The 25331-nt window shown below is 43.1% G+C and overlaps 1 protein-coding gene across 1 annotated transcript in view; it reads right to left on the bottom strand.

The window, feature by feature from the left end:
* LOC139479771 (uncharacterized) overlaps positions 1 to 25331 on the bottom strand; it is a 43415-nt gene that overhangs the window by 12186 nt on the left and 5898 nt on the right. The window contains exons 3-10 of the mRNA XM_071262629.1: positions 20127 to 20368; positions 19410 to 19497; positions 18447 to 18582; positions 17576 to 17754; positions 17010 to 17149; positions 16362 to 16506; positions 16054 to 16145; positions 14918 to 15137 (exon numbers count right to left, since the gene is read on the bottom strand). Coding sequence (XP_071118730.1) covers positions 14918 to 15137; positions 16054 to 16145; positions 16362 to 16506; positions 17010 to 17149; positions 17576 to 17754; positions 18447 to 18582; positions 19410 to 19497; positions 20127 to 20368 — 1242 coding nt within the window. The remainder of the gene's footprint in view (positions 1 to 14917; positions 15138 to 16053; positions 16146 to 16361; positions 16507 to 17009; positions 17150 to 17575; positions 17755 to 18446; positions 18583 to 19409; positions 19498 to 20126; positions 20369 to 25331) is intronic.

Raw genomic sequence — 25331 nt, 5'->3', positions numbered from 1 at the left:
TGTAACACTAGCTACATCTTCCTGTTGTGCCCCATGTTGTAACACTAGCTACATCTTCCTGTTGTGCCCCATGTTGTAACACTAGCTACATCTTCCTGTTGTGCCCCATGTTGTAACACTAGCTACATCTTCCTGTTGTGCCCCATGTTGTAACACCAGCTACATCTTCCTGTTGTGCCCCATGTTGTTACACTAGCTACATCTTCCTGTTGTGCCCCATGTTGTAACACTAGCTACATCTTCCTGTTGTGCCCCATGTTGTTACACTAGCTACATCTTCCTGTTGTGCCCCATGTTGTTATACTAGCTACATCTTCCTGTTGTGCCCCATGTTGTTATAGCAGCTACATCTTCCTGTTGTGCCCCATGTTGTTACACTAGCTACATCTTCCTGTTGTGCCCCATGTTGTAACACTAGCTACATCTTCCTGTTGTGCCCCATGTTGTTACACTAGCTACATCTTCCTGTTGTGCCCCATGTTGTTACACTAGCTACATCTTCCTGTTGTGCCCCATGTTGTTACACTAGCTACATCTTCCTGTTGTGCCCCATGTTGTAACACTAGCTACATCTTCCTGTTGTGCCCCATGTTGTTACACTAGCTACATCTTCCTGTTGTGCCCCATGTTGTAACACTAGCCACATCTTCCTGTTGTGTCCCATGTTGTAACACTAGCTACATCTCCTTGTTGTGCCCCATGTTGTAACACTAGCTACATCTTCCTGTTGTGCCCCATGTTGTTATACTAGCTACATCTTCCTGTTGTGCCCCATGTTGTAACACTAGCTACATCTTCCTGTTGTGCCCCATGTTGTAACACCAGCTACATCTTCCTGTTGTGCCCCATGTTGTTACACTAGCTACATCTTCCTGTTGTGCCCCATGTTGTAACACTAGCTACATCTTCCTGTTGTGCCCCATGTTGTTACACTAGCTACATCTTCCTGTTGTGCCCCATGTTGTTATACTAGCTACATCTTCCTGTTGTGCCCCATGTTGTTATAGCAGCTACATCTTCCTGTTGTGCCCCATGTTGTTACACTAGCTACATCTTCCTGTTGTGCCCCATGTTGTAACACTAGCTACATCTTCCTGTTGTGCCCCATGTTGTTATACCAGCTACATCTTACTGTTGTGCCCCATGTTGTTACACTAGCTACATCTTCCTGTTGTGTCCCATGTTGTAACACTAGCTACATCTCCCTGTTGTGCCCCATGTTGTTACACTAGCTACATCTTCCTGTTGTGCCCCATGTTGTTACACTAGCTACATCTTCCTGTTGTGCCCCATGTTGTAACACTAGCTACATCTTTCTGGTGTGCCCCATGTTGTAACACTAGCTACATCTTCCTGTTGTGCCCCATGTTGTTACACTAGCTACATCTTCCTGTTGTGCCCCATGTTGTTACACTAGCTACATTTTCCTGTTGTGCTCTATGTTGTTACACAAGCTACATCTTCCTGTTGTGTCCCATGTTGTAACACTAGCTACATCTTCCTGTTGTGCCCCATGTTGTTACACTAGCTACATCTTCCTGTTGTGCCCCATGTTGTAACACTAGCTACATCTTCCTGTTGTGCCCCATGTTGTTACACTAGCTACATCTTCCTGTTGTGCCCCATGTTGTTACACTAGCTACATCTTCCTGTTGTGCCCCATGTTGTAACACTAGCTACATCTTCCTGTTGTGCCCCATGTTGTTACACTAGCTACATCTTCCTGTTGTGCCCCATGTTGTTACACTAGCTACATCTTCCTGTTGTGCCCCATGTTGTTACACTAGCTACATCTTCCTGTTGTGCCCCATGTTGTTACACTAGCTACATCTTCCTGTTGTGCCCCATGTTGTTACACTAGCTACATCTTCCTGTTGTGCCCCATGTTGTAACACTAGCTACATCTTCCTGTTGTGCCCCATGTTGTTACACTAGCTACATCTTCCTGTTGTGCCCCATGTTGTAACACTAGCTACATCTTCCTGTTGTGCCCCATGTTGTTACACTAGCTACATCTTCCTGTTGTGCCCCATGTTGTAACACTAGCCACATCTTCCTGTTGTGCCCCATGTTGTAACACTAGCTACATCTCCTTGTTGTGCCCCATGTTGTAACACTAGCTACATCTTCCTGTTGTGCCCCATGTTGTTATACTAGCTACATCTTCCTGTTGTGCCCCATGTTGTAACACTAGCTACATCTTCCTGTTGTGCCCCATGTTGTAACACTAGCTGCATCTTCCTGTTGTGCCCCATGTTGTAACACCAGCTACATCTTCCTGTTGTGCCCCATGTTGTAACACTAGCTACATCTTCCTGTTGTGCCCCATGTTGTAACACTAGCTACATCTTCCTGTTGTGCCCTATGTTGTAACACTAGCTACATCTCCCTGTTGTGCCCCATGTTGTTACACTAGCTACATCTTCCTGTTGTGCCCCATGTTGTTATACCAGCTACATCTTCCTGTTGTGCCGCATGTTGTAACACCAGCTACATCTTCCTGTTGTGCCCCATGTTGTAACACTAGCTACATCTTCCTGTTGTGCCCCATGTTGTAACACTAGCTACATCTTCCTGTTGTGCCCCATGTTGTAACACTAGCTACATCTCCCTGTTGTGCCCCATGTTGTAACACTAGCTACATCTTCCTGTTGTGTCCCATGTTGTAACACTAGCTACATCTTCATGTTGTGCCCCATGTTGTAACACTAGCTACATCTTCCTGTTGTACCCTATGTTGTAACACTAGCTACATCTTCCTGTTGTGCCCCATGTTGTAACACTAGCTACATCTTCCTGTTGTGCCCCATGTTGTTACACTAGCTACATCTTCCTGTTGTGCCCCATGTTGTTACACTAGCTACATCTTCCTGTTGTGCCCCATGTTGTAACACTAGCTACATCTTCCTGTTGTGCCCCATGTTGTAACACCAGCTACATCTTCCTGTTGTGCCCCATGTTGTAACACTAGCTACATCTTCCTGTTGTGCCCCATGTTGTTACACTAGCTACATCTTCCTGTTGTGTCCCATGTTGTAACACTAGCTACATCTTCCTGTTGTGCCCCATGTTGTAACACCAGCTACATCTTCCTGTTGTGCCCCATGTTGTAACACCAGCTACATCTTCCTGTTGTGCCCCATGTTGTAACACTAGCTACATCTTCCTGTTGTGCCCCATGTTGTAACACTAGCTACATCTTCATGTTGTGCCCCATGTTGTAACACTAGCTATATCTTCCTGTTGTGCCCCATGTTGTAACACTAGCTACATCTTCATGTTGTGTCCCATGTTGTAACACTAGCTACATCTTCCTGTTGTGTCCCATGTTGTAACACTAGCTACATCTTCATGTTGTGCCCCATGTTGTAACACTAGCTACATCTTCCTGTTGTGCCCTATGTTGTAACACTAGCTACATCTTCCTGTTGTGCCCCATGTTGTAACACTAGCTACATCTTCCTGTTGTGCCCCATGTTGTTACACTAGCTACATCTTCCTGTTGTGCCCCATGTTGTTACACTAGCTACATCTTCCTGTTGTGCCCCATGTTGTTACACTAGCTACATCTTCCTGTTGTGCCCCATGTTGTTACACTAGCTACATCTTCCTGTTGTGCCCCATGTTGTTACACTAGCTACATCTTCCTGTTGTGCCCCATGTTGTTATACTAGCTACATCTTCCTGTTGTGCCCCATGTTGTAACACTAGCTACATCTTCCTGTTGTGCCCCATGTTGTAACACTAGCTGCATCTTCCTGTTGTGCCCCATGTTGTAACACCAGCTACATCTTCCTGTTGTGCCCCATGTTGTAACACTAGCTACATCTTCCTGTTGTGCCCCATGTTGTAACACTAGCTACATCTTCCTGTTGTGCCCTATGTTGTAACACTAGCTACATCTCCCTGTTGTGCCCCATGTTGTTACACTAGCTACATCTTCCTGTTGTGCCCCATGTTGTTATACCAGCTACATCTTCCTGTTGTGCCGCATGTTGTAACACTAGCTACATCTTCCTGTTGTGCCCCATGTTGTAACACTAGCTACATCTTCCTGTTGTGCCCCATGTTGTAACACTAGCTACATCTTCCTGTTGTGCCCCATGTTGTAACACTAGCTACATCTTCCTGTTGTGCCCCATGTTGTAACACTAGCTACATCTCCCTGTTGTGCCCCATGTTGTAACACTAGCTACATCTTCCTGTTGTGTCCCATGTTGTAACACTAGCTACATCTTCATGTTGTGCCCCATGTTGTAACACTAGCTACATCTTCCTGTTGTACCCTATGTTGTAACACTAGCTACATCTTCCTGTTGTGCCCCATGTTGTAACACTAGCTACATCTTCCTGTTGTGCCCCATGTTGTTACACTAGCTACATCTTCCTGTTGTGCCCCATGTTGTTACACTAGCTACATCTTCCTGTTGTGCCCCATGTTGTAACACTAGCTACATCTTCCTGTTGTGCCCCATGTTGTAACACCAGCTACATCTTCCTGTTGTGCCCCATGTTGTAACACTAGCTACATCTTCCTGTTGTGCCCCATGTTGTAACACTAGCTACATCTTCCTGTTGTGTCCCATGTTGTAACACTAGCTACATCTTCCTGTTGTGCCCCATGTTGTAACACCAGCTACATCTTCCTGTTGTGCCCCATGTTGTAACACCAGCTACATCTTCCTGTTGTGCCCCATGTTGTAACACTAGCTACATCTTCCTGTTGTGCCCCATGTTGTAACACTAGCTACATCTTCATGTTGTGCCCCATGTTGTAACACTAGCTATATCTTCCTGTTGTGCCCCATGTTGTAACACTAGCTACATCTTCATGTTGTGTCCCATGTTGTAACACTAGCTACATCTTCCTGTTGTGTCCCATGTTGTAACACTAGCTACATCTTCATGTTGTGCCCCATGTTGTAACACTAGCTACATCTTCCTGTTGTGCCCTATGTTGTAACACTAGCTACATCTTCCTGTTGTGCCCCATGTTGTAACACTAGCTACATCTTCCTGTTGTGCCCCATGTTGTTACACTAGCTACATCTTCCTGTTGTGCCCCATGTTGTTACACTAGCTACATCTTCCTGTTGTGCCCCATGTTGTTACACTAGCTACATCTTCCTGTTGTGCCCCATGTTGTTACACTAGCTACATCTTCCTGTTGTGCCCCATGTTGTTACACTAGCTACATCTTCCTGTTGTGCCCCATGTTGTAACACTAGCTACATCTTCCTGTTGTGCCCCATGTTGTAACACTAGCTACATCTTCCTGTTGTGCCCTATGTTGTAACACTAGCTACATCTTCCTGTTGTGTCCCATGCTGTTACACTAGCTACATCTTCCTGTTGTGCCCCATGTTGTTACACTAGCTACATCTTCCTGTTTTGCCCTATGTTGTAACACTAGCTACATCTTCCTGTTGTGCCCCATGTTGTAACACTAGCTACATCTTCCTGTTGTGCCCCATGTTGTAACACTAGCTACATCTTCCTGTTGTGCCCCATGTTGTAACACTAGCTACATCTTCCTGTTGTGCCCCATGTTGTAACACTAGCTACATCTTCCTGTTGTGCCCCATGTTGTAACACTAGCTACATCTTCCTGTTGTGCCCCATGTTGTAACACTAGCTACATCTTCCTGTTGTGCCCCATGTTGTAACACTAGCTACATCTTCCTGTTGTGCCCCATGTTGTTACACTAGCTACATCTTCCTGTTGTGCCCCATGTTGTTATACTAGCTACATCTTCCTGTTGTGCCCCATGTTGTAACACTAGCTACATCTTCATGTTGTGCCCCATGTTGTAACACTAGCTACATCTTCCTGTTGTGCCCCATGTTGTAACACTAGCTACATCTTCCTGTTGTGCCCCATGTTGTTATACCAGCTACATCTTCCTGTTGTGCCCCATGTTGTAACACTAGCTACATCTTCCTGTTGTGCCCCATGTTGTTATACTAGCTACATCTTCCTGTTGTGCCCCATGTTGTAACACTAGCTACATCTTCCTGTTGTGCCCCATGTTGTAACACTAGCTACATCTTCCTGTTGTGCCCCATGTTGTAACACTAGCTACATCTTCCTGTTGTGCCCCATGTTGTTACACTAGCTACATCTTCCTGTTGTGCCCCATGTTGTAACACTAGCTACATCTTCCTGTTGTGCCCCATGTTTTAACACTAGCTACATCTTCCTGTTGTGCCCCATGTTGTAACACTAGCTACATCTTCCTGTTGTGCCCCATGTTGTTACACTAGCTACATCTTCCTGTTGTGCCCCATGTTGTAACACTAGCTACATCTTCCTGTTGTGCCCCATGTTGTTACACTAGCTACATCTTCCTGTTGTGCCCCATGTTGTAACACTAGCTACATCTTCCTGTTGTGCCCCATGTTGTAACACTAGCTACATCTTCCTGTTGTGCCCCATGTTGTAACACTAGCTACATCTTCCTGTTGTGCCCCATGTTGTTACACTAGCTACATCTTCCTGTTGTGCCCCATGTTGTAACACTAGCTACATCTTCATGTTGTGCCCCATGTTGTTATACTAGCTACATCTTCCTGTTGTGCCCCATGTTGTAACACTAGCTACATCTTCCTGTTGTGCCCCATGTTGTAACACTAGCTACATCTTCCTGTTGTGCCCCATGTTGTTATACTAGCTACATCTTCCTGTTGTGCCCCATGTTGTAACACTAGCTACATCTTCCTGTTGTGCCCCATGTTGTAACACTAGCTACATCTTCCTGTTGTGCCCCATGTTGTTACACTAGCTACATCTTCCTGTTGTGCCCCATGTTGTTACACTAGCTACATCTTCATGTTGTGCCCCATGTTGTAACACTAGCTACATCTTCCTGTTGTGCCCCATGTTGTTATACTAGCTACATCTTCCTGTTGTGCCCCATGTTGTAACACTAGCTACATCTTCCTGTTGTGCCCCATGTTGTTACACTAGCTACATCTTCCTGTTGTGCCCCATGTTGTAACACTAGCTACATCTTCCTGTTGTGCCCCATGTTGTAACACTAGCTACATCTTCCTGTTGTGCCCCATGTTGTAACACTAGCTACATCTTCCTGTTGTGCCCCATGTTGTTACACTAGCTACATCTTCCTGTTGTGCCCCATGTTGTAACACTAGCTACATCTTCCTGTTGTGCCCCATGTTGTTACACTAGCTACATCTTCCTGTTGTGCCCCATGTTGTAACACTAGCTACATCTTCCTGTTGTGCCCCATGTTGTAACACTAGCTACATCTTCCTGTTGTGCCCCATGTTGTAACACTAGCTACATCTTCCTGTTGTGCCCCATGTTGTTACACTAGCTACATCTTCCTGTTGTGCCCCATGTTGTAACACTAGCTACATCTTCATGTTGTGCCCCATGTTGTTATACTAGCTACATCTTCCTGTTGTGCCCCATGTTGTAACACTAGCTACATCTTCCTGTTGTGCCCCATGTTGTAACACTAGCTACATCTTCCTGTTGTGCCCCATGTTGTTATACTAGCTACATCTTCCTGTTGTGCCCCATGTTGTAACACTAGCTACATCTTCCTGTTGTGCCCCATGTTGTAACACTAGCTACATCTTCCTGTTGTGCCCCATGTTGTTACACTAGCTACATCTTCCTGTTGTGCCCCATGTTGTTACACTAGCTACATCTTCATGTTGTGCCCCATGTTGTAACACTAGCTACATCTTCCTGTTGTGCCCCATGTTGTTATACTAGCTACATCTTCTTGTTGTGCCCCATGTTGTAACACTAGCTACATCTTCCTGTTGTGCCCCATGTTGTTACACTAGCTACATCTTCCTGTTGTGCCCCATGTTGTAACACTAGCTACATCTTCCTGTTGTGCCCCATGTTGTAACACTAGCTACATCTTCCTGTTGTGCCCCATGTTGTTACACTAGCTACATCTTCCTGTTGTGCCCCATGTTGTTACACTAGCTACATCTTCCTGTTGTACCCCATGTTGTTACACTAGCTACATCTTCCTGTTGTGCCCCATGTTGTAACACTAGCTACATCTTCCTGTTGTGCCCCATGTTGTAACACTAGCTACATCTTCCTGTTGTGCCCCATGTTGTAACACTAGCTACATCTTCCTGTTGTGCCCCATGTTGTAACACTAGCTACATCTTCCTGTTGTGCCCCATGTTGTTACACTAGCTACATCTTCCTGTTGTGCCCCATGTTGTAACACTAGCTACATCTTCCTGTTGTGCCCCATGTTGTAACACTAGCTACATCTTCCTGTTGTGCCCCATGTTGTTACACTAGCTACATCTTCCTGTTGTGCCCCATGTTGTTATACCAGCTACATCTTCCTGTTGTGCCCCATGTTGTAACACTAGCTACATCTTCCTGTTGTGCCCCATGTTGTAACACTAGCTACATCTTCCTGTTGTGCCCCATGTTGTAACACTAGCTACATCTTCCTGTTGTGCCCCATGTTGTTACACTAGCTACATCTTCCTGTTGTGCCCCATGTTGTAACACTAGCTACATCTTCCTGTTGTACCCCATGTTGTAACACTAGCTACATCTTCCTGTTGTGCCCCATGTTGTTACACTAGCTACATCTTCCTGTTGTACCCCATGTTGTTACACTAGCTACATCTTCCTGTTGTACCCCATGTTGTAACACTAGCTACATCTTCCTGTTGTGCCCCATGTTGTTACACTAGCTACATCTTCCTGTTGTGCCCCATGTTGTAACACTAGCTACATCTTCCTGTTGTACCCCATGTTGTAACACTAGCTACATCTTCCTGTTGTGCCCCAAGTTGTTACACTAGCTACATCTTCCTGTTGTGCCCCAAGTTGTTACACTAGCTACATCTTCCTGTTGTGCCCCATGTTGTTACACTAGCTACATCTTCCTGTTGTGCCCCATGTTGTTACACTAGCTACATCTTCCTGTTGTGCCCCATGTTGTAACACTAGCTACATCTTCCTGTTGTGCCCCATGTTGTTACACTAGCTACATCTTCCTGTTGTGCCCCATGTTGTAACACCAGCTACATCTTCCTGTTGTGCCCCATGTTGTAACACTAGCTACATCTTCCTGTTGTGCCCCATGTTGTAACACTAGCTACATCTTCCTGTTGTGCCCCATGTTGTAACACCAGCTACATCTTCCTGTTGTGCCCCATGTTGTAACACTAGCTACATCTTCCTGTTGTGCCCCATGTTGTAACACTAGCTACATCTTCCTGTTGTGCCCCATGTTGTAACACTAGCTACATCTTCCTGTTGTGCCCCATGTTGTAACACTAGCTACATCTTCCTGTTGTGCCCCATGTTGTTACACTAGCTACATCTTCCTGTTGTGCCCCAAGTTGTTACACTAGCTACATCTTCCTGTTGTGCCCCATGTTGTAACACTAGCTACATCTCCTTGTTGTGCCCTATGTTGTAACACTAGCTACATCTTCCTGTTGTGCCCCATGTTGTAACACTAGCTACATCTTCCTGTTGTGCCCCAAGTTGTTACACTAGCTACATCTTCCTGTTGTGGCCCATGTTGTTACACTAGCTACATCTTCCTGTTGTGCCCCAAGTTGTTACACTAGCTACATCTTCCTGTTGTGCCCCATGTTGTAACACTAGCTACATCTCCTTGTTGTGCCCTATGTTGTAACACTAGCTACATCTTCCTGTTGTGCCCCATGTTGTAACACCAGCTACATCTTCCTGTTGTGCCCCATGTTGTTACACTAGCTACATCTTCCTGTTGTGCCCCATGTTGTAACACTAGCTACATCTTCCTGTTGTACCCCATGTTGTAACACTAGCTACATCTTCCTGTTGTGCCCCATGTTGTAACACTAGCTACATCTTCCTGTTGTGCCCCATGTTGTAACACTAGCTACATCTTCCTGTTGTGGCCCATGTTGTTACACTAGCTACATCTTCCTGTTGTGCCCCATGTTGTAACACTAGCTACATCTTCCTGTTGTGCCCCATGTTGTATAACACTAGCTACATCTTCCTGTTGTGCCCCATGTTGTAACACTAGCTACATCTTTCTGTTGTGCCCCATGTTGTAACACTAGCTACATCTTCCTGTTGTGGCCCATGTTGTTACACTAGCTACATCTTCCTGTTGTGCCCCATGTTGTAACACTAGCTACATCTTCCTGTTGTGCCCCATGTTGTTACACTAGCTACATCTTCCTGTTGTGCCCCATGTTGTTATACTAGCTACATCTTCCTGTTGTGCCCCATGTTGTTACACTAGCTACATCTTCCTGTTGTGCCCCATGTTGTTACACTAGCTACATCTTCCTGTTGTGCCCCATGTTGTAACACTAGCTACATCTTCCTGTTGTGCCCCAAGTTGTTACACTAGCTACATCTTCCTGTTGTGCCCCATGTTGTAACACTAGCTACATCTTCCTGTTGTGCCCCATGTTGTAACACTAGCTACATCTTCCTGTTGTGCCCCATGTTGTAACACTAGCTACATCTTCCTGTTGTGCCCCAAGTTGTTACACTAGCTACATCTTCCTGTTGTGCCCCATGTTGTAACACTAGCTACATCTTCCTGTTGTGCCCCATGTTGTAACACTAGCTACATCTTCCTGTTGTGCCCCAAGTTGTTACACTAGCTACATCTTCCTGTTGTGCCCCATGTTGTTACACTAGCTACATCTTCCTGTTGTGCCCCATGTTGTTATACTAGCTACATCTTCCTGTTGTGCCCCATGTTGTTATACCAGCTACATCTTACTGTTGTGCCCCATGTTGTAACACTAGCTACATCTTACTGTTGTGCCCCATGTTGTTACACTAGCTACATCTTCCTGTTGTGCCCCATGTTGTTATACCAGCTACATCTTACTGTTGTGCCCCATGTTGTAACACTAGCTACATCTTCCTGTTGTGCCCCATGTTGTAACACTAGCTACATCTTCCTGTTGTGCCCCATGTTGTTACACTAGCTACATCTTCCTGTTGTGCCCCATGTTGTAACACTAGCTACATCTTCCTGTTGTGCCCCATGTTGTTACACTAGCTACATCTTCCTGTTGTGCCCCATGTTGTAACACTAGCTACATCTTCCTGTTGTGCCCCATGTTGTTACACTAGCTACATCTTCCTGTTGTGCCCCATGTTGTAACACTAGCTACATCTTCCTGTTGTGCCCCATGTTGTTACACTAGCTACATCTTCCTGTTGTGCCCCATGTTGTTATACTAGCTACATCTTCCTGTTGTGCCCCATGTTGTTACACTAGCTACATCTTCCTGTTGTGCCCCATGTTGTTACACTAGCTACATCTTCCTGTTGTGCCCCATGTTGTTACACTAGCTACATCTTCCTGTTGTGCCCCATGTTGTAACACTAGCTACATCTCCCTGTTGTGCCCCATGTTGTAACACTAGCTACATCTTCCTGTTGTGCCCCATGTTGTAACACTAGCTACATCTTCCTGTTGTGCCCCATGTTGTAACACTAGCTACATCTTCCTGTTGTGCCCCATGTTGTAACACTAGCTACATCTTCCTGTTGTGCCCCATGTTGTTATACTAGCTACATCTTCCTGTTGTGCCCCATGTTGTTACACTAGCTACATCTTCCTGTTGTGCCCCATGTTGTAACACTAGCTACATCTTCCTGTTGTGCCCCATGTTGTAACACTAGCTACATCTTCCTGTTGTGCCCCATGTTGTAACACTAGCTACATCTTCCTGTTGTGCCCCATGTTGTAACACTAGCTACATCTTCCTGTTGTGCCCCATGTTGTAACACTAGCTACATCTTCCTGTTGTGCCCCATGTTGTAACACTAGCTACATCTTCCTGTTGTGCCCCATGTTGTTACACTAGCTACATCTTCCTGTTGTGCCCCATGTTGTAACACTAGCTACATCTTCCTGTTGTGCCCCATGTTGTAACACTAGCTACATCTTCCTGTTGTGCCCCATGTTGTTATACTAGCTACATCTTCCTGTTGTGCCCCATGTTGTTATACCAGCTACATCTTCCTGTTGTGCCCCATGTTGTAACACTAGCTACATCTTCCTGTTGTGCCCCATGTTGTAACACTAGCTACATCTTCCTGTTGTGCCCCATGTTGTAACACTAGCTACATCTTCCTGTTGTGCCCCATGTTGTTACACTAGCTACATCTTCCTGTTGTGCCCCATGTTGTAACACTAGCTACATCTTCCTGTTGTGCCCCATGTTGTTACACTAGCTACATCTTCCTGTTGTGCCCCATGTTGTAACACTAGCTACATCTTCCTGTTGTGCCCCATGTTGTAACACTAGCTACATCTTCCTGTTGTGCCCCATGTTGTTACACTAGCTACATCTTCCTGTTGTGCCCCATGTTGTTATACTAGCTACATCTTCCTGTTGTGCCCCATGTTGTAACACTAGCTACATCTTCCTGTTGTGCCCCATGTTGTCCCTTGGGCCGGCTAGGATCGATCTCTTGATAATGAGTTTAAATCCAACATTCATCCTGATTATAACCATTGGCTTTGTCAAAGTTTTGTTCGTATGTTGTTTAATGCTGCACTCAGCAATATTCCAGCTATATGACGGCAGGCTGTAAATAATCGAGTCTGGACCAGACAATCCAGTGATTGACATCATGAGCATCGATCAACGCAATTGGGATACAATGACATGCGGAAGGTTGCTGAAGACCTATTCTACCCGGATCTTCACTGGTCATTTTGTCAAAGTGGTAAATGTCTACGACCTGCTCTCCTCCCATATTAAGCTGATAGGCTGTGATAAAAGTATATTTTGTTTTAAACCCATTAAACCCAACTTACTCACTCCCTAGTGCTACCATGGATTGATCACATAGAAAGTATAAACTTCACGCAACAGACTTGCAACTTAGTTCAATCAACAATGGTGATTCTGATGAGGAAAAATATTAAACATAATGCCTTGTTTTCTGAACTACAGAATGTATTCTTCTAACAAAGGAAGCAAGCACAGTTGCATGCATGACTGGTTGGAGCAAGCATTACAATAATTGATATTGACCAGGAAGTGTGTTAAGCCCCTAGGGTGGCCTAACTACCACACTGTCATGAAGTCTGTTGTTACATCTCTGTGCGGTAGTATCATTTCCCAATCACATCACAATAATTGATTAGTGTACATAGGTACATCCTACACACACTGTCAAGAAGTACCACCATCAGTAGAAACCCTCTATATTTTTACCAGATGTACCATTTCAACAAATGCATATCACTAACCAATTCCATGTCAAGTTAGTAATTTGGCAGTGATGATCTTACATTGAAACAGTCAGTATGTGACATGTGCTGAAACATACAATACATGTAACAGCTGTGAGCTTAAAAAACTGTCATTACTCTTTGTTGTACGGTATATGCAACACCTCTGTATAACAACTGGAATTACGCAGCTGAAGTGTGTGTTTGGCCTCAGGAAATAGATATTGTTAAATTTTAACAACAAATTACAGTCCCTTTTTTGTCACTCTCCACACAACTGGACTAAACCCTAATTCTGTCCAATTGTAGAAGAGTAGCTTGAATTTTGCATTGCTTAAGGAAAAAGTAAATATTTATTTGCTTGGAAAGAACAATTCAAGTGCATTTTAGAGGTTACTTATTTTTTTTTTTTTATGGATTGGTGAGGTAAGATGGATGGATGGATTGTGAGGTGAGATGGATGGATGGATTGTGAGGTAAGATGGATGGATGGATTGGTGAGGTAAGATGGATGGATGGATTGGTGAGGTAAGATGGATGGATGGATGGATTGTGAAGTAAGATGGATGGATGGATTGTGAGGTAAGATGGATGGATGGCTTGGTAAGGTAAGATGGATGGATGGATTGTGAGGTTAAATGGATGGATGGATTGGTGAGGTAAGATGGATTGTGAGGTTAGATGGATGGATGGATTGGTGAGGTAAGATGGATGGATGGATTGTGAGGTTAGATGGATGGATGGATTGGTGAGGTAAAATGGATGGATGGATTGTGAGGTAAGATGGATGGATGGATTGTGAGGTTGGATGGATGGATTGTGAGGTCAGATGGATGGATGGGTTGGTGAGGTAAGATGGATGGATGGATTGTGAGGTTAGATGGATGGATGGATTGGTGAGGTAAGATGGATGGATGGATTGTGAGGTAAGATGGATGGATGGATTGTGAGGTCAGATGGATGGATGGGTTGGTGAGGTAAGATGGATGGATGGATTGGTGAGGTAAGATGGATGGATGGATTGTGAGGTAAGATGGATGGATGGATTGTGAGGTCAGATGGATGGATGGGTTGGTGAGGTAAGATGGATGGATGGATTGTGAGGTAAGATGGATGGATGGATTGTGAGGTAAGATGGATTGTGAGGTTAGATGGATGGATGGATTGTGAGGTTAGATGGATGGATGGGTTGGTGAGGTAAGATGGATGGATGGGTTGGTGAGGTAAGATGGATGGATGGATTGTGAGGTAAGATGGATTGTGAGGTTAGATGGATGGATGGATTGTGAGGTCAGATGGATGGATGGGTTGGTGAGGTAAGATGGATGGATGGGTTGGTGAGGTTAGATGGATGGATGGATTGTGAGGTAAGATGGATGGATGGATTGGTGAGGTAAGATGGATTGATGGATGGATTGTGAGGTAAGATGGATGGATGGATTGTGAGGTTAGATGGATGGATGAATTGGTGAGGTAAGATGGATGGATGGATTGTGAGGTAAGATGGATGGATGGATTGTGAGGTTAGATGGATGGATGGATTGGTGAGGTAAGATGGATGGATGGATTGTGAGGTTAGATGGATGGATGGATTGGTGAGGTAAGATGGATGGATGGATTGTGAGGTTAGATGGATGGATGGATTGGTGAGGTAAGATGGATGAATGGGTTGTTGTCAGTAGTACCTTTTCCCTGTGGTGCGATGGTGATGGGTTTGGACCTGGTGGAGCAGCCGCTCTCCGTACAAGCCGAGGTCTGGATCTGGTAGGTAGTGTTGGGCTGCAGGTGGAGTTCTAGTGACATCTGTGCCATGTCTGTCACTGTGATGTCAGTCTCATTTTCAGTGTCTTGCACAAAGATGTGATATGCTGTGATGGGACCATTACGAAGGTGGGCAGGAACAGCCTGGAAGATAATAGATGACAAGGTAGACGTCAATAATGACAAGGTAGAACTCGATAATTACAAGTTAGACATCGATACCGACAAGGTAGACGTCGATAATGACAAGGTAGAACTCGATAATTACAAGTTAGACATCGATACCGACAAGAGAGACGTCGATAAGGACAAGGTAGACCCTGATAATGACAAGGTAGAACTCGATAATTACAAGATTGACCTCAATAATGACAAAGTAAACCCTGATAATGACAAGGTAGACCTCGATAGTGACAAGGTAGAACTTGATAATTACAAGTTAGACATCGATACCGACAAGATAGACGTCGATAATGACAAGGTAGACCCTGATAATGACAAGGTAGAACTCGATAATTACAAGATTGACCTCAATAATGACAATGTATACCTCAATAATGACAAGGTAACCAATAATGATAAGGTAACCTCAATAATGACAAGGTAGACCTCAATAATGACAAGTTAGACCTCTATAATGACAAGGTAGACCTCGATAATGACAAGTTAGACCTCGATAATGACAATGTATACCTCGATAATGACAAGGTAGACCTCAATAATGACAAGTTAGACATCGATAATGACAAGTTAGACATCGATAATGAAAATGTATACCTCTATAATGATAAGGTAGACCTCGACCTCGACCTCGTTTGCGTCCTGTAATTCATACTAGTTCTCCAACTTAGGCTAATGGGCCATGATATAACTGCACATTTGTTAAGAGCTCTATTACCTCACTTAGCAAAATATGACGAGCTAGATTTGTCTTCCCAGTTCTCTAAATATCAGGATTTGAGATCAGATTTTAGCATGATGGGAAAACACACACTGAATGATGATGACTTGATTGTCACACTGCTCATGTAATTCTTGAAGCCAATGACTGTGATTATACCTTCCAGAACAGCAGGATCCCTCTGCAGTTGTCTTGGTTACAGTCAACTTCTAGAAAACTCCCAGGATGCACTTCTGGCTGAGATGCAGGAACTACAAAATAGTCCATTCCAGTAAAATATGGAATTGTGTCAAGACCAAATATCTCAAGATGCAAGGAAAATTCATTAATTGATTTTGTCCATTTAATATGTTTATGTCAGGTCATATCTGGAGTGGAGTGTTGATATAGTAATGAATATTTATAAAAGAGAATGACAATAGTTGTGATATCTGCGTCTGATGACAACTCAGTAACAAGCCGCCTACCATCAGTCTGTGTGGTGTGGAGGACTGTGGTGACATTGCTCCAGAATCCCCCTCCTTCAGGCAGACATGACACATTCCACTGATACACGGTCCCGGACAGGAGGCCACACACAGAGGCAGACCCATCAGACACATTGTCCACGGGCTGAAAGTCCACAGGAAACAATGTAAAGACTGAGCACTGAACATTTACTTTACATCATCATTGATATAACATGTTCAACCAACGTTTCAGGTCACCCTGACATGACACGTTTGATGTCACTGCAATAGTTGTTTGTTAAGCAGATGTTTCAAATTGTGTACTTTAGCTCTCTCTGGTTCTGTTGGAAGTCTGTTACATAAACGGTTTAAGTGACCTTGAGTCACAGTGTTCGCATATATTTCTGTATAGCTCTTGCGGCCTGTGTCGTGATTCAATGTCATGTTGTTGTAGCGGCCATAACATTTCCGAGTCCTGTGATGGGATTCGAACCACGGACCTTCAGATCCAAGGTTGGACGCATTGTCCACATGACCAAAGAGGTTAATACTGTCAGCAAGCTGACAAGGTAAGGATGTCATCTGTGGGTAACTCCACACCCTGCTACATTGTGATCAAGGTATGTTTTTGGTTCAGTGTCATGATAAGAGAATGATCCAACCCACCTGACAAGACTCTTGCCAAATAGAGCAATTATACTGTATTCGACATGCTAGTCTGTGAGCATCAACTTGTTGCCATGACAACAGTACACAGGTATTGTTGAAATTGGTGGCATTGATGTCCGTCAGTGTAGCTGGCCTTACTGTTGAAAGAATAGAAAGGGAAGACAATGCAAAATTTCACCAAAATTTCATAGTCACAATGTTGCAGTTAAATCAGAGGGCATATATAGAATAGTTTGTTTAGAGATTATTTGTTTGTTTATTTATTACACTTTGCAATATTCCATCTATATGACAGCAGTCTGTAAATAGTCGAGTCTGGCCTGGACAAACCAATGATTGACATTATGAGCACCGATCTATGCCATCAGGGTATGATGACATACAATCAATCAAGTCACTAAGCTTGCCACCCGATGCATTCGCTCGTGTCTTATGACAAGCATAGGTTTCTGGGAACCTATTCTATCTTGGAATCTCTATGAAAGATTTTGTGGATTTAAATTTTCATTCTAATAACAAATACTTAGGGAAAATGGGAACATTTATTAAGACTATATCATTACCGATCTCACTAGTGTTCACCACAGATGGATTTGACACTTTCATGTCCAGGATGCTGCCATTGTCAGATGTTGTTATGTTCACGACTATTGTGTAGAGGCTTCCCATGCTGAAGCTATCTGCTGGCCAGTGACAGGATCCAGGTACAGTGTCGTCAACACAATCCTGGTTGGGAACACCACTGCAATGATATGTCAGCCATGAAGGACATGGTAGATTTTATCATTTTGTGAAAACAGGAAATACTTTGTATTACATACTAGTCAAAGTTTGCTAAGGATCAAGTTTTGATGATATTAAAAAATCTTCCAACAAATAAAGATTGAAATATCCTGGTACACAATAATTGGGTAACCCCTCCAGGAACTCTATTTCATGATGAACGGACAAAGGCGTGCAGTCATGGGCACGATGTGCACTAGGTGCACGAGATGCACGAGATGCTCGAGGTGCTTGAAAACCTGCTTTTGAGGATTGCAACAACTAAATGCACTTTTGCACCCTCAGTGTCAAAGATGTCGTTCGATGACCGAGGAATTAGGTAGATGCAAAGGCATGCTTGAAACTGAGTCAACACAACATCACGTTGCAAATGTCTTTGGTGTCAACGTGTGATGAGCAGGGCATGGATTCAGTACCAGACATTTGGATCTGGGTCAGACATTTGGATCCTTGTTGGGAACACCACTGGAATATGTCAGGCACAATCAAAGAACAAGGTGTGTTTCTTTCTTTGTTTGTTAATGCAAGTCTTAGCCAAATTACAGCTATGTGACAGAGGCATGTAAATGAATCTGGACCCGATAGTCTAGTGATTGATATTGTGATTATCATAGATTAGATGTGCACAATATGAAATAATCCTTTACTCACTTTATGCCCCAATTAAGTTTAGCTAGATGAATATTATTTGAGTCTGATTGTGGACCGATGTCCCATGGCCAGCTGCATGTCATGGTTGCCCAGTTGTCCACCACACACGACACATTTGTCACCGGCTCCATTCTCCCTGGGAACATAAAATATAGTGAAACTGTACTCACTGTATTGTGTCTGTGAAAACACAAGTTAGATAAATCAAGTTGGAACCAACTAATAATCTCTTGCCACAACTGTTCTGTTGCCATGGTTACTAAGTGAGTGAGTATGGTTTTATGTCACTTTTATCAAAATATTAACTGTGCATTGTGATAGTAGCGGCCAGCTGGGCTTTGCACATAGTACACATTCACCACCAGGTTAATTTAACTCACCGCCACTGCATCTTCCCGAGGCAAGAGCGTTAACTGACTATAAAAGTCCAGTTTTCACCCTTGCCGAACTAGTCTGGAATTTCAAGGCTCCATCGTAGTGCCACCAGTGGGTTATTATGAGTTATGTCCCTTCTATGTCCCTCCTATTGACTAATCAGACTCAGTCTCTCATATCACTTGCATTTGCTTCAAACAAAATGGCGGCACCAGTCCAGACGATCTGATCGATAAACAAGATCTATATTTTTTTAAATTGGTCTTACCAAGCGAAGTGCATCAAATCACTTAAGCACCTTGCTTAAAAACATGAAAAGATTTGCAAAATATCTGTCAACGCCCAGTTGATGGTACACATGCTTTGTAAATCCTGCAGTCAACCGAAATCTGCACATTGAAATCCATGTTGTTTACGAACCGGATGTCTAGTTCATTACGACATTTTGATTGGACTATGCATAGTTTGGCAAGGGTTGAAACTGGACTTTTATAGTCAGTTAACTCCCTTGCCTCGGGAAGTTGCCGCCCCTGGTGCTATGGAGGAGTCAATGTTTTAAAGAGAATCGGTATGAGACATCTCACGTACTGTACAGTTTGATGTTGGAAAAGGCTACATGTACTCGATTATTTTCACATAAGCAGCAACGATAGTGACCTTCATCAACTTTGGGTTCCTGCAAAAATATCAGTCACAATGTAGAGATAACATTAAAACACTGCTAGTAAATTGGCACACAAACAAATAAAATTGACAATGTAGAGACGAACCAGATAGCAGATATACTATTGACAACTAACATTGACAAAGTACTTCCCAGCAACTACATACAATACTGATGCATATATACTCACCTCCTAAAGAAGTGCAAACAGAAGTGTGTATGTTAGGAAGAGATGTAAATAACAAAACTAACAATCAGTCAAGTGTTACCACAGAGTGTCTTCATTCTTATCTCGATATGCTGCATGTGATTTCAAAACTTTACACGCTAACCCTGCATGAGTGGTGCATCTCGAGTCATGGATCTATGACGTCACATGTGATGCGTTCATGAGTGTTGGTTCACACAACATAACAGTATGTTCGTTTTTGCATCGAACCAATCTAATATCTCTTGAATATGAGTAATTCTTCATATATTAACCAACGTATGGTATTCATGTTTATTTTGTCAGTGAGTCTAGTCTACCTCCTAAATTTAATTTACTTTATTTTTATTGCTTTTTTGAGAATATACTTTTTGAGTTTATATATCCTAATGTCAGTTTACGAGCCTCAGATGTGTAAGAAAACACATCGTACCGTGGTCCTGTACTTCAGCTGTATGGTGGTAGAGTTGATGACTGTGACATACTTGCTGCTGATTGGTTTCTGAAAGTATCGCTTCTTCCTAGTTTTGTTCCTGCACATGTCCCAAGTATGTTGTATGGAGTTATGCCTCTTTGTGAAGTACATGTTGGATGCATTTAATATATCAGAGGTCACAGTGCAGGTCAAGGTCACCTCATCACCAATGAGGAGGGATAGGTCTTGTGGTACAATAGCTGCAGAAAGAAAATATAATATATGATTATGAAGATTTGAACTATGCAATAAAGTCCATTTACAACTTATAACATTTATAAGCCCAGACAGCGAATGGGACTTCACCCAGGAAGCGCTGCCTAGTCAAACCCACCCAGAACCTTCCAGAGAATGTGAAGACTCCCCAACACTGCAGCCTTCTGCATTACCCAGATTGTCAGAAGGGCAGTAATATTCCTGGTAGCAAACCCAGGTACTCTCCCAATGTCAGTTCAACAGATTGGGAGGTACGAAACCTAAGGCACCGAGAACAATGGGGAGTCGGACAACTTGGTACTTGGGATGCAAGCGTGACATTTTGAACGCGAGGTGTATGCATTATTATTGTTGTTGTTGTTGTTGTTGTTGTTATTGTTATTATTATCATTTAGACCTGCAGGTATCCAGGTACTAATATCTGCTCAAATATGATTTTATTTGTTCCCCGAACAGTGGATCTGTTTGCATTCCAGTTATCATTCTAAACTCCCAGGGGAGTATACAGCCCAAGCTGCATAGGAGTGCTGTAAGGTTTATGACATTTAGCATAATACTCAAATGACTTGGATTAAGATGATGGTGATGCAACTTCATGACCCCAAAATTAATCAGCTTAGTCGTGGTGTTTCACTGGCTCCTAGCTTCAGAATGAATGGGATTTTTAGCTAATTGATTCTGTGTGTGATTGACTGAATACACATCCTCACACCTCCCGAGCGTCCCTGAGCCAGTTGAGACTGCTGAGTCAGTTCACTCATCACCCAGAGTGTTCTATTCATCCAGGTCTCTCTAATTAACGGATGGACACTGAACTGAGAGGGACTAAGGGTGATAATCATCAAAGCTGCTGATTGGAACATTTTCAAACCTAGGATAGATCCAAATGGTAATAGTTGTAGAAAATTAATACACAGTTGCACGCATGACAAATGTATTGGTGATTTTCTGATGAATGCACATTGGTAATAAACCTGATAATAGTGTATTTTTATGTGCCAAATTCCACCTCCCCTGGTGATGGCTGGTAGAGCTACATACCTACATACCTCGTTCCACAGAGAAGCTGCTTCAAAGATAATTGTCCAAAAGACTTCAAATTTCTCATATAAGTTTTAAATTTAGATTTTTCATTCATGTTGAGTTTGGGCGGTGGGGTAGCCTAGTGGTTTAAGCGTTGGCTGGTCATGCCAGCGAAAGACCCGGGTTCGATTCCCCACATGGGTACAATGTGTGAAACCCATTTTCCGGTAAACCCCGCTGTGATATTGCTGAAATATTGCTAAAAGCCGCATAAAACCATACTCACTCACTCACTCACTCACTCACTCATGTTGAGTCCTTTATTTAGAACACATTTCACTGGATGTCATTGTCAGAGTGCTTACAGTGATTGTAGGTTATTTATTTGTAGTTTCCATTTTTGTTTGAATATGAATACAGGTACCTCTAATTAAGGCCTTGAATTTTTCATAAATGCAGTAAAGTGTTTACACTCGTTCAAAAGTGTAGATATGAAACACATCTATCTAAGTGGAACTGTTGTCATGTTAATTGATGTAGATGAAACAGCTACATTGCAGTGTCCCATGGTGAGATGTGACCCAGCGACTTCAGTCCAGCCCCTCCCTGACAACACAGAGATGACCCTTCCCCTTCAGAATACTGACAGACTGACAGCTGTCTTCTAACATATGTATGTATTTCACTTATATAGGTCATAAAAATACCTCACCGACAATCAAGCGGAAGGATGTCTTCGATTAGAGGATAAAATCACGCATGAATAGGTGCAAAATGTATTTTGTAAGACCGATATGATGAAAATAGAAAATGAGAGCAGGCTGTTGAAGGACAAGGACCTCGTATAACGAGCAGGTGGACATGTCATGCTGTTCCTGTACTTTACTCTGTGAGGGACTGACCCACATTATGCTTAATTACACAGCTTTCACAAAGTGCACAAAGGGTATCTTGTATCATGACTTTAACAGGCTTGAAATACTTTAAAATCCTTGTGAATCAGATTTCCATTCCGAAAATCAGTATTTACATTGTAAACAGCATGTCTTGGTCTCATGTGTCTATTAGTTGTACACGATTTGTGTCTGGTAGCAGCTTGTTTCATCTACTGAGGGTGAACTCCGGTGAAATGTTCCTATTACCAGCTGCATGCTAATGGTCAAGTTGGGATGAACTGCCTGAGCGTTTAGAGAAAACACAGAGGGGACCGTTGAGCTGTGTGATGAGTTTTGAAATTTTAAATAATGTTTTTCTCAAGTGTGTGTTTGTCTTTTTGCATATTTTAATGAAGAATATATTTCATCGCCATGCTAATTCAAACAAAATTATGAACACCAACAATATAAGACTATGTGCTAAAAACAGTTTCTGAGATCCACTGAATAATATGACACTGACCTTCGCTTTACCTTTTTTTCTGGACTCACTGTCAATCAAGTATTTTTTAGCAATTCTGTACGTTAGCTGTAATTATTATTCATGTCAAAGATATACCCCAAGCAGATCGCAGAATTATACTAATGTGTGGAATAAAACTTGGGGCTCCATTAGTATACAACAGGCTGAACACAACTCAAGTATGCAATTATGTTTACAAGCTTAAGTATCAAGAATATTAACATGTCAGTAATTTTCATGCGATTATACTACATCTTCCTGAAGCAAGGGAGTTACATGACCAAAAGTCCAGTTGCCAACATAGGCTGGAATTTCTGAGTTATATGTTACCTGGCCTAACAAGTCTATGCATAGTCCAATCAGAATAGCGGAACAAAACCGACATCCGGTTTGAAAAGAATAAGGCGACTGCTGTGCAGATTTCGGTCGAATGCAGGATTTGAAAGGCATGTGTACCATCACATGGGTGTTGACAGATATTTTTCAAATCTTTTCATTATTTTAATCTACTGATTTGATACACTCCCCAAGGTAATCATCATAATAGGAGTACAATAAGGTTCTCTATCATCGATCAGGGCCCCGTTCTACAAAGCCATCTTAGTGCTAAGGTGATCGTAATCCCATACTTTAACACTGGCTTACGATAGTCATAGCGCTAAGATCGCTTTGTGGAACAATGCCCTGATCATCTGGGCACTACCATTGTTTGAAGCAAATGCAAGTGATATGAGAGGTGGAATCTGATTGGTCAATAGGAGTGACATAGAAGGGACATAACTCGTAATAGCTACTGGTGACGCTACAATTGAGCCCCAAAATTCCAGCCTAGTCCGGCAATGGTGGAAACGACTTTAAGAGTCAGGAAGATGTAATACTGCTGAATCATGGAAGTCACAGCATTATTATATCCTTATCTCAAAATCCCATGTAATGTGACCGCCTCCGTGGTCTAATGGTAGAGCGTCCGCCCGGAGAGCGGAAGGTCCGGGGTTCGATCCCCGGCCGTGTCATACCAAAAGACGTTAAAAGATGGTACTTGTTGTTACCCTGTCTGGCGCTCGGCATTAAGGGGCTAAAACAAGGACTGGTCTGCTCGGAGTCGGTATACTATGTGGGGTATTCATGTTAAACTACGGCATGGTATCTCAGTGAGCTAGCACTATAAATCGGCATCAGTCCGAACAATGCACGTCACTATATAAGTGCAATAATCTTGGACGCGAGGTTAAACCTCATTTCACCTCACCTGACCATGTAATGTCTTGATAAGCCCCACTATCCATCACAACTTATATGAACTGTGTATTACCACCCTGCTGGGATCCCAGTTGGAGTAGATCACCAGCTACCTATGCTGGTTGTAAGAGGTGAGTATATGGATCCAGTGGTCAGGATCCTTGACCTGCTTGATTGTGTGGCATAGTGTCCTGGCAGCATGGGCTGGTCACTGGTTTGTCTGATCAAAACTTGATCATTTACAGGCCATCATCATATAATTGGATTATTGCTGAATGTGGCATTAAACATCAAGTCATTTCATGGTATTTGATTTGGTAACCAAGCAATTATTTGTTTTTATGTTTCCATAAACCTGAAACAATTAGGCCACTAGCGACAACTGTTTCCTGACTGGCTGATAACATCTGCCCGAGGCAAGCGTGTCCACCAGCCTATATCAAAGCCTTGTGTCCACCCTTGCCATTTCCAGCGACTCTGGCGCCACCTGGCAATGATGCAATGAAAACATGATATCCAATCAGATCTCAGTTCTTATCTCGTATAGCTTCACAAAAATGGCGACTACATAGGCTCTGACCTCGTTGAACAGATAACGAAAACATTCGCAATTTCATCTGTGACACAAAAACATAGCCAATCATTGGGGGGTTTAAAAGATGAAAAAGAAAAATGTTTGTGTCAACAAAGACAGGCAGCAATAAATCACTTTCATACGAAGGTGTACCAGTCGTGGATGTTGATTTTGTGAAACGTTCTCTGATTGGACTATCGATATGTGTGATAGTCCAATCATATTTAGCACAGGAAAGTGGGCTTGATGTGGCAAGGGTGGAAACAAGACTTTGATAAAAAGGCAAGTGGACGCTCTTGCCTCGGGAAGATGGGCTGATAATAAAGCAGGCAGGGCTACCATTTGTGTTATTGTACTGAAAGATGTCACTGACTTTGTATCATTGCCTTCAGCTAGGAAGATGTACGAAGTCTGCACACATATTTGTTACCTCATTAAGTGCAAAAAATCTTGAAGTGAATTCTTAAACAAATGTATGCAGGTCAATGTCCCAATAGATACTGTATTTAGTTGGTTTGTTGGTTGGTTTGTTGTTAAACGCTGCACTCAGCAATATTCCAGCTATATAACGGCGGTCTGTAAATAATCGTGTCTGGACCAGACAATCCAGTGATTAATATCATGAGCATTGATCCACGCAATTGGGATCAATGACATGCATCAACCAAGTCAGCGAGCCTGACCACCCGATCCCATTAGTCACCTTTTACGAC

This window comes from Haliotis cracherodii, unplaced genomic scaffold (genome assembly GCF_022045235.1).
Source record: "Haliotis cracherodii isolate W230 unplaced genomic scaffold, xgHalCrac1.p SCAF_4, whole genome shotgun sequence".
Taxonomy (NCBI): Eukaryota; Metazoa; Mollusca; class Gastropoda; order Lepetellida; family Haliotidae; genus Haliotis; species Haliotis cracherodii.
This window is presented reverse-complemented; position numbering and strand designations above follow the sequence as displayed.